A 10,676-nucleotide genomic window follows, 5' to 3' on the forward strand; every position below is an offset into this window, starting at 1 on the left:
ATAAAGAGTCTTACCAAGGGGTTTGACTATGTAAATTCTAATCCAAGGGCTTGGATTGCAAAGGCAACACCTAGGGTTCCCAGTGCAATGCTGTTTGTTTTTTCAGGTAGGGGACATGCTCCTCTCCATTTGAATACAGGTAAGTGTACATTATGTTCAAATCTCCAGGTACGCATCTATTGATTTGGTGTTATTCCATTTTTAGTATGCTCTGCTTGGTTTTTTAAGACGTCTGAGTACGCTTGAATGTTACAGAGCCATGCCAAGGGCATGTCGGCACAAAGTATTTTGGGCCAAGTGTCCAATCTATCTTTCTGTCTTATGCTGTTACGAACCTACTTGTAGGGTTCAATTTGGCACATGTTGTCACATGGGATACAACATGGTCTAAGAACTCAAGGAGTTCGGTTTAGCCAGTGTGGAGCAAGATAATGAGGGTCCCTCTCACTCTTGTCGCGGAGTGTTTTGCAGTTCCTCCACACACAAGTACATCTTGTACTTGATGGATGTCACTTTTTCGGCCATCCTTATTTGAGACATATTCCACATGTGGTGAATATGAGTCTTTGAGACTGACACTGGCGCCTAATTCTTACTGATGAGTCGCGACGAAGTCCCTACGTGCTGGTCGCATCCGTTTATCAAACCATTTGGAGCACATCGTATCACGAACAATTTCAGTGGCCAAAAATTGTTGGGTACTCAGTACAGACTTGTTGCAATGACAAGTGCTGTGAAACCACCTTAACGGAGGGTCGTTTCTACATATAGCCGAGTATGCTCAGTTACTGGGAATGTCTCATGGTTGGTACCTAGGTGTGACTAAGCTTTCACATTCTGTTATGGTCCACCTCATGTTGAAAGGCTTCATTGCGGTTTGCATAAGTTTGTGTTAAATGCATGCACACTAAGTGTTATGGGCCCTAGTGTTTAACACTGATTTATTTGGAGCGGTATGCAAATTCATGCACTTTATTCTTCTGCACCTTTTTGCATTGCATGTGCAATTTCTCCTGCAAATTTATCATTAGTTTACACCCTGCCATACAAGGCACTGGCTCAAGATAGGTGTCTATGGTTGGATGGTCTAAACTCTAGGAGCTTACTCCAGTCCACCCGTTTTCAACCTAGTTGGTTATCGTCACTCCATATAAAACTCCCTATCTATCACACGGATAGAGATCAATAGACTCATACGCAGGATCTTATTCAGCTAGATACCAGGAGCACATGGATACAACCAATACTGGAGTTGGGCACGAAGATGGCTTTCTATAGAGAGCATCTTCTCCAACTCACAGAGGACGGATTTGTGACTAGGCCTAGATACATGCATATACACTTCTCTCATGGGGTATAATGTGCTATTGGCCAGATATGCACATCCTCGCATCAGCTTCAGATCGAGACTGGTAGATTTCGAGAAGTACCAGCACAGGCCATGACATGTCATTTATGTCATATTGAGATAGAGACAGAGTTGTACTACATACGTCACTACCTGGTGTACTATGAAATTTGCGGCCGCTTTCACTACTTGTTCAGAGGGGATTTCGGACCACTTTCTAGAGTCATGATACCCTGACCAGAGATGCCTAGGCCTGTTTTTACTCGAGCTGCGCAGACACACGGAGAGCTTGCTGAGGACATAAGGGGAGAGCTAGTCTCAGAGGCAAATCATAGATTTCTTTACACCATACAATGAGCAACCAGAGGAGTGCTCACCACAATAGAGCTCAACTTCAGATCACACCCACACCAGAGATACGTCGATCGATCGGGCGATTGAGCTAGGGAGATCCAAATGCCCACGAGCATAGGGGACTTCACAGTATCGCAAGAGGCTGCAGCAGAGGATCCGGATCACCCTAGCTCAACATGTGAGGTGCCGAGTCAGAGTACTGACTATGGAGGGTATTGACAAGATTCGCCACCGACTGATGAGAGATCTCCTCTGACCCCCACTACCCTCCCCCCCCCCCGTCTCCCCTTATTTGCCTACCTCTACTAGCTTTATACCACCTTTATATCACTCATTGTATCAGCCCACCCATTGTACCATTGTATCAGCTCTCATCCCCCCCCCTTTTTTAGTTGTACTCAGACATTGTACTAGATTCACCATTTGTAACTTTTTTGGTCTCATAGGTGACTTTGGCCTTCTCTAGACGTTAATATATCATTTCATTTCTCTCTCTCTCTCTCTCTCTCTCTCTCTCTCTCTCTCTCTCTCTCTCTCTCTCTCTCTCTCTCTCTCTCTCTCTCTCTCTCTCTCTCTCTCTCTCTCTCTTTAATTCTCTCTCTACAAGGAAATAAAAGGAACCATCATTCGTCCTAAGTAGCACACATTAAAGATTTGCGAGAGTGTAAAGTCTAGATCTTCATTATTTGGACGATCTTTCCACACACACACACACACACACACACACACACACAGAGAAATGAAATGAAATGAATGTTATATTAACGTCTTCAAAAGGCCAGAATGACCTATGAGACTAAACTGATACAAAAGTGGTGAATCTGTTACAATGTCTGGGTACCTTAGTACTAAAGTACTAAGTGTGAAAAGTGTGAAAGTGTGAAAATAAATGTGAAAAACTAAATACAAAATATTAAATAAACTTCTTAGGAGCATTCTGGGTGTCTGGCTAGAATGCTTCTAATCCTTTGTTGTAGTCTCCTCTGGTGAAGTGTGCTTCTGCATCTCGGTCATGGTCGTCTCGATTTCCTAAGCTCAATCGCCCTGTCAATGAGGGTGCCTTTGGTATGAATGTGGGTACTCCTTTGTGCTGGCTGCTGGCCTCTTGCTTCTCCTTCCACTCTTGCTTCTCTTGATCCGAAGAAATCTGTGATCTGCCTCTGAGGCTGTAGTGCTCTTTGTCTTCTCATTAGATTATCCCTGTGCCGATGTACTTCAAGTAGGTACAAGCCTAAGCATCTTTGATCTTGGTATTGCATGACTATCTAGAGGTCCAAAGCCTTCTTTAAATGGGCAATGGAAACGCTCACGTATCTCATAGTATACGGTGCAATGGCATATGTAGTGTAATTCAGTCTCCGGCTCCATTCCGCATAATTTGCAAATTCTCCTCTTAGGTGGGATTCCCCTAAATCTGCCAAATTCAATTTCCAGCTGGTGTGAGGATGTACGAATCTGACCAATAGCACATCTCAAACCATGAGACAAGTGGGTATCCATGTAGCTCGGGCGAATCACAAATCCATCTTCAGATAGCTGTAGGAAGTTTTCTTTGTAGTCGGCCATCTTCGTGCCCAATTCTTGTGTAGGGTCTACCCATGTCCTCTTAGTATCCAATTGTATAAGATCCTGACGGATGATTTTATTAATCTCCGTTCGTGTAAATTGCCAGTGATGGAGCCTCAAGAGAGTATTGGAAGGGGGGTAATCTTTCCATACTGAACCCGTGTCTCTGAAACCACGAGGACAGTTGCGCATACCAGCATGATGTATCCCCTTTCATTGCTAATTGTCGAGAGGATTCGAGGGCCAGTCTAGTATATCGGCAATTATTTGTATCTCACAAACCATGTATAAAGGACACTAATCTGGTAAGAGCTTCAATTTCTATCGGAGGGGCAGCTAGTTCCGCTCGGGTAATCGCGTGTGGTACGGAGGCCTTGGCTCTAATCATTCGGGAAATCATAGATACCAAAGGTCTCTCCATTGACTTCCAATTATCTTGATCCACAGATGGTCCCCAAATCTGGACCCCATAAAGCATAGCCGAAGCCACCACAGTATCAAAGAGCCAAAGTTTTGTTCGTGGTTCCTGAAACTGCAGTTGTGGACACATCCTCTCCAACCCTCCCAAGGCCGCAGAGGCTCTGGACAATCTAGCATCCGCTGCTTTCTTAAGAGTAAACTTCGGTCCTGCAAATACCACACCAAGGTATGTGTATGCATCACTCTACTGTATCCTGGCCATATGCAAATGTACGTGCCGATCTCCTAACCCACTGCGGTGTGGTGATAAACACCATAACTTTGGTTTTACCCAAGTTTACCGACAGTCCACTGTCCTCCGCGAATTTATGTAATGCATCTAGCTGCCTCTGCATTCCATCTGGTGATTCTGCTATCAATACAATATCATCTGCATACAACAACAAAGGGATCCATGACCCTGCAAGTTGAGCACCTCTGTCACCCTCTCTATCAATGTAATCTGATACCTCATCTATGTACATACCAAATAAAGTAAGGGACAGAGGGCATCCCTGCTTTACTCCAACGGTGGAATGAACAATGTCGGAATCCCCTTCTGGAGTACGTACATAACCAGTTAAAGACCCGTATAAGGCCATGATCCCCCAATAATCTCTTTGGGGACCCCTAACCCTTGCATCCTGCGCATCAATCTGGCCCTTGGTACTGTATCAAAAGCTTTCCGAACATCCACAAAGCAACAATACATCCTTCTCCCACTTCCTCTTCCTTCCTCAATAATGGCTCTGAGTGTAAGAATATGATCTAAAGTGGAATAACCACTCCTGAATCCAGCTTGTCCTTTTGTCCTTATGCCCTCATTCTCTGCCCATCTACTCAATTCTTGTTCAAGAATGGATGCGTACAGTCGGGTCAATGTGTGACCTACCATAATGGTACGGTAGTTCCCGGGTATCATAGGATCCCTTGACTTGAAAATAGGTACGATAGTAGATAATTTCCAAGATTCAGGTAATCCTTCACACATGACCCGATTAAACAGACGAGCAAGGACTTCTGAAAGTAGATCCCTGCCATGGATCAGATGTTTTGCTACTAAACCATCATGATCATATGCTCTTCTTGTCTTCATCTTATCAATGGCTTTTTTCACCATTTCCGTAGTAAAGAAAGTACTAGTAGCAGGGCATGGCTCTAGCGAATATAGTAATGGAGGCTGTCCAGATACCATATATAATGTTGTTACATATTGACCCCAAATCTCAGGAGAAGTAATTGTCAGAGGCAGTGAGTGCTCGTGAAATAAACGCCAGGCCTCATGTGAGTCCTGACTCAAGAAGAGCTGATATAAATCCTTCTCCAGTTTGGCTAAAAATGCCCTTTTCTTGCGACGTACTATACGCCGAAGAGCAATCCGAGACTGCTTATATGTGATGATCCCAAGTGTAAGCTCTTTCTGGACCTGGGTTCTCGTCTCTCTGCATTCCTCGTCATACCAACTGTTTTGAGGCATGTTCCCAGATCCTCTCTTCTGATCAGGTTGAGTATGTGGGTATGCCTCTTGTGTTGCTCCATGTAGTATCTCTGTTAACTGAGAAGTAAACTCCTCTACAGTATATACTGGCTCGGCTGCCCACATCCTATTATAGATCTTTTCCACATAGACTGAATCAATCTCTGGCGTGAAAGTATATCTTGTGTGTGTCTTCTTCCTTTGTACTTGAGAGGCATTGTATTGGAAGGAGATTGATAAGGTCAAGAGAGCATGATCCACTGCAATCCCAACCGGTCTGGGTCCCACCTTAAAGTCCTCGATACTAGAAATAAAGCTTGGTGAAGTCATGACATAATCCACTGTACTGGCCCCATGCCTGTGCAGGAAGCATGTGAATCCCCCATATAAAGGGAAATTCTCTAGACCATTAAGTATGGCCAAACCATGTATAGTTGCCATCTCCATGAGATGTCTCCCATATTCAGTGTGTTCTATATCTTGTGAATTTCTAGTAAGCCCCCTCTGTGATAAATCCACTTCTCTGAGCATTTCCTCAGAAGTATCATAGAATACTGCTTGAGAGTTGGCCGTTCTGGCATTATAGTCTCCTAAGAGAACGATGTCTCCATCTCTAGAGAACTCCCATATGTCATTATTCAATATGGAGAAAGGGGACTCTCCTTTAGGTGAGGAGTAGACTGATGTACTTGGAGGGAAGTAGCATTTAACGATATATAGAAATCTACCTGTCTCGGCTCTCATTCTCACCCACATATACCTTGCTTGCTCATCTTTCCTGATAATCTGTAGTAGTGGTTTCAGCTCCTCTTTAAATAAGACTGCTACTTCTCCTGAACCCCGGCTACCCCGTAGAGATCTCTTGTCTGGTCGACCAGCTGTTTCCCATAAATAACCCTTCACATGTGGCATAAGCTATCCCGGTATCTGGTGTGTCTCTGAGTAGAAAACTGTCTCTGTCCCTAAAGCTGTCTTCAAAGGCACCTACATCTAGCCTATATGATCCATTACAATCCCACGCCGCTATCCGAAGCGTCGCCCCAAAGGTCTCGCACCGTCATGATGAGCGCTTTTCCAGAACCACTACTTTCCCTCCTCTATAAAAGGCGATTTTCCCCTTTTCTCTTGCTGCCCTGATCTCTGGCATCAACTCTTGCATGTGTGCCACTTGTGCCAATGTAAGGTCATCTCCCAGGAAAATACCGGTTTTCTTAAGAGTTGGCCTCTTCTTTAGAAATTCTTTCCTTATTCTATATTCGGGAAGCGGAGAATAAGTGCCCTATCCTTTACGTTTCCCTTCTCATCGATTCCTTTCTTGCCCACTCTCCATGCACTTGTGTGAGTAGGCTCTCTGATGCCCATGCGTTGTAGCAGTTCCTTCACTTCTTCATCTACATTCTCTTTGTCTTTGACTCCTGTGACCCGCACATGCAGAGCCCAATTCTTCCTTTTCTGCTTTCCTCAATGGTCATATTAATAATGGTGGAGGTAGGTGTGGTCTCGGACATCTGGGCCTTCCCTTTCTTCGCATCCTCAATCCATTTCTCTGCTTCATCAACCTTTTCTTGTGTCTTAAAAAGACGTTCCGCCCATGAAGATGTCGTTTTCGATTTCTATTCATCTCCTTCCCGTAGAGCTTTCATATGATCCTTCATGTCCTCGAGCTCCTTCAGCACCGAAGGTTGGTCGTCTCCCTTCTCCTTAGTTGCAGATTTGCAAGCTGCAAGTTCTCCTTTTAGCTCCTCGATCATTGCATCTTTTTCCCCATGTGCTTTTCCATATTTGTTCTCCATGCTTCAAAACTTGCTACTACCTCATCGAGTTTCTTTTGCATAATGCATTCTGTTACATTTACTTCGGCCTTGATTAGGTTTCGTAATTCCGTTTTCAAGATCTGAATTTCCTCATTCTGTATCCCCCGGATCTCTCTCCTTAGTTCTCGCCATTGTGATTGAATCAACCTTATTTGCATCACATTTAGGCTGCATTTTCATTCACTCTCACTAATAAAGATAAGATATGTACACTCATGTGTGCCACTACTCACACTATGGTGCTAATTAGTGGAAGAGATTCCAAAAAAAAATTGTTTGCTTTGGATTGATTGAATGCATGAGCTTTTAGCCCTCTGCAATAGGTCTTGGATGAGCCCTTAAGCCCTTGATTTGGACGCCATTCGCATCATTAATCAAGCCCTACTGATTGCAAGATAAAAGTCAAATACCTATTCTTGGAGCTCTCACACAAGCAATCGATGTGGGCTACTTGGCGTAACTCACCTAAATTGAGGCATTTGGTTCTCGTGGGGTTGTGGGCTCGAGACCCTTGGCCAATTTTCGAGTGTGGGCAGACCTGAATGCAAGCGGTGAGCTGCAATTAATTACATTTCGGGTCCGACTGGGAGCGTTGCGTGCAAAACCTTTAGCACAACTAGTGATTAATTGGATTGCAATGAAAAGGCGGGTCTGCTAAAGATGTTTCCCGTGGTGGGTCCTTTTTTGAATGAGCACGGATGCCACTCTTGAGCTCAAGTGAGCTCTTCAAACTGAGAAAATGCACCATCACTAATGGCCGTATGCATATTTGCATGCATTCCTTAACATCCTATGTACTAACATGTTCAGACAGCTCTCTCCTCCCCTTTCTTTACACAACACTGTAGCAACTTCATGATTTGATACCTGTGCATATATGTGTCGGACGTCGTCATCAGAATGATTGAAGGTTTTGAGATGGTAGTCTGTGCTCCACTTGATGATGTCCTTGACATGGCTGAGCTCGTCTGCATCCTTGTACTTTGCACTATACTCAATCACAGTCCAGCTAAGAAGGGTAGTGGCAAAGGCTGCCGGAAATCCAAACTTGACATGGCTCCCCGAATCATAGAAGCCCCCGGTCAGATTTACAAATGTTCCATCTGCTAAAATACCATCTTGCAAGCCCGAGCTTCTTCGGTACTTGATGGTGGAATTACTGGGAAGCTCACCAGCTGCAACATATAAGCAACATTCATGAAATGACTATGTTGCTTGAACACACCTCTCTCTCTCTCTCTCAAAATTCTGAGACGTTAAAATACTCTTCTTCTTGGGTGTGTGTGTGCTAATAAAAAGAGGAAAATGGTATAACCTTTCTATCATTTAAGTGTGGTAAATTAATTATGCCATTTCTCTCTTGAATAACAAGTCTTGAGTTCAACTCTCCTCGTCGGATAGATCTTTAAGGTCTCTTGCGATAATTGCTCACAACGTTAAAATTCTCTTCTTCTTCTTCTTCTTCTTCTTCTTCTTCTTCTTCTTCTTCTCTCTCTCTCTCTCTCTCTCTCTCTCTCTCTCTCTCTCACACACACACACACACACACATCACATCACATCACATCACGAGAAACTTACACATTTGTGCATCAAAGAAGAGAAGAGCCTTGCTCAGGGCAACGGTGTATTTGTCATGATGCAATCTAGGAGGGTGATGATTGGGGAGGAAGGTAGCAAGAAGAATGATGAGGACAATAAGGAGTACAAAAATGAGTAGCACAATTAGCGCTTTACACAGGAAACGGCTGCTGCAGACTGCACACCCAAAGTCGATGTACTCCTTCCTTGTGGAGCCACTACGTGTCGCTGCTGAAGTACTTAACGCACTAAGAAGCCGTCGTTTGTGTAGGTTCTCGATCTTCTTTAATGATATCCTCTTCCTCCCCAGGTAGGATGCTATGTCTTCATCCACCGCCGACTCATCCTCTGCTGCGTCTAGCGGGATACCCCCCCATATGTGATCCTTACCTTGAGCCATACACTCTGCCTTCTAAGGTCACTGCACATTACCTTCCACCCGAGTGCGCCTTGCACATTGCCTTTACGTGTCGAGAGGGCTCATGTTCTGAAATGCTTGCACCAGTTCATCTTCCATGTGCCTTCTTCATTGCTTAATGAATACATTAATTGTGTAATTAGCGTAAGCAGAGAAGCATTGTTGAAGCTCTTCCCATATGATGACTGTTCAAGCTTGATCTACCACAAAACGCGATGCGCATGCAAGACACAGACGAACTGAAACACCAAGCTTGCCAGTCCTCAAAGGTTGATTTGGTATGTATGTAAACGATTGTTCAAAGGCTTCCAGATGGGTCATATGGTCTCTCAATCAATCATACTTCTTTGCTCATTTCGTGAAGCCCAACGGTAGTCCCTTCCTTGAATGCCCATAGTAAGAAGGGTACTCATTGTTTGCGGAAGGTAGTTCCAGCAGCACTGTTTCATTACACTTCCTCAAGGTGTATGTATGCCGTACCATGAGCTCTGTAGCTACAATGCCTGATCTCATTTTCCTCGACAAGAAACACGAACAAGCGCGAACTAATCATCCTCAACATAGCTGTGCATTTCAGAGCTGCAGCTATGGCTGATTCAAGGGCTTAGGGGGGCCTTTTTGACACCGCCCCAAAACCACCTCCAATAAAGTATTTTATCGTCTGTTGCTTGTCATGTTGCATTACTGAAGTGCATAGAGAAGGACGCTCACAATCGGCCATGCCTGGTTTAGTTTCGTAAGCGACGGAATTCCCAATGGCCACGCTGTATATATATATATATATATATATATACAGAAGGAGTAAGAAAAGTTTTAATGTAGAGCCGCGAGAGAGAGAGAGAGAGAGAGAGAGAGAGAGAGAGAGAGAGAGAAGAAGAAGAGATTATAACGTCATAAGAAATCATCCCAAGACGAGAAGAGTTGAACTCAAGACCTGTTATGAGAGAGAGAGAGAGAGTCTTGTCTACACTACATTCCTGAAAACATGCCTAAGTTCGTGTTCTAGATTTTAAATTTGAAGGTGAGAAAACCTACAAAAGTAGTTATTTACAGTCCTTAGGCTGGGTTCAGACGAGCTAGGCAGCAAACTCAAAGATTTTTTTCTGCCGCCATCCTCACATTCACACAGATTGGCATCTGATTTTGTATAAACAATGGCAGAAGCGCAAACAGGCAGTCGTAGATAGCCTAGCGGATGTGCTACTGGTCGCAGTTTTGACGTGCAAGGTTCAAGCTTGCTTCTTCGCGTTTTGCGTTGAAAAGGAGCCCGACAATGCGGTTCTTCCAAGGGGGGGGGGGGGAGGGGGACGGGGGCTTGCCCAAGAGGTGGCGCGCCCAGAGAGAAGTTTGGATTTTGCAACGCAATGGGTGCACACCAGGTAGGTGCACACACCTTCCTTCCATTCTGTCGCCCAACATGAGGATGCTATCCTAGGGGCACCATGGTTCAACCGCATGGCTGCCAACATGAAGCTCCATGAAAAAGAGTATCTACTTCACCTACAACGGAAAGAGCATGTGTATAGATGCTAGTGAGTCTGGTCATACTATACCACTTGTAAATTTTCTTGCTTTTGATAAATCAATGAAGAGCTCAGTTTCTATGTACATGATTTTTGTCAAAGAGTCCCTAAAAGGTCCTAATGTTTCATCAAATGTAAA

General features: G+C 44.2%; 1 protein-coding gene across 2 annotated transcripts in view; it reads right to left on the reverse strand.

The window, feature by feature from the left end:
* Positions 1-9,747, reverse strand: part of LOC147437921 (endoglucanase 25-like) — a 32,191-nt gene extending 22,444 nt beyond the window's left edge. Inside the window, exons 1-2 of one of the 2 annotated variants that reach the window (XM_086487324.1) lie at positions 8,753-9,747; positions 7,886-8,193 (exon numbers count right to left, since the gene is read on the reverse strand). In XM_086487324.1, the coding sequence (XP_086343450.1) occupies positions 7,886-8,193; positions 8,753-8,996 (552 nt within the window). In that variant the 5' untranslated portion in view covers positions 8,997-9,747. Of the gene's footprint in view, positions 1-7,885; positions 8,194-8,596 lie in introns of both variants that reach the window. The other variant, XM_086487323.1, reaches the window with a different exon arrangement.
* Positions 9,748-10,676: the final 929 nt, after the last annotated feature.

This window comes from Adiantum capillus-veneris, chromosome 17 (genome assembly GCF_014529385.1).
Source record: "Adiantum capillus-veneris isolate H3 chromosome 17, ASM1452938v2, whole genome shotgun sequence".
Classification (NCBI taxonomy): Eukaryota; Viridiplantae; Streptophyta; class Polypodiopsida; order Polypodiales; family Pteridaceae; genus Adiantum; species Adiantum capillus-veneris.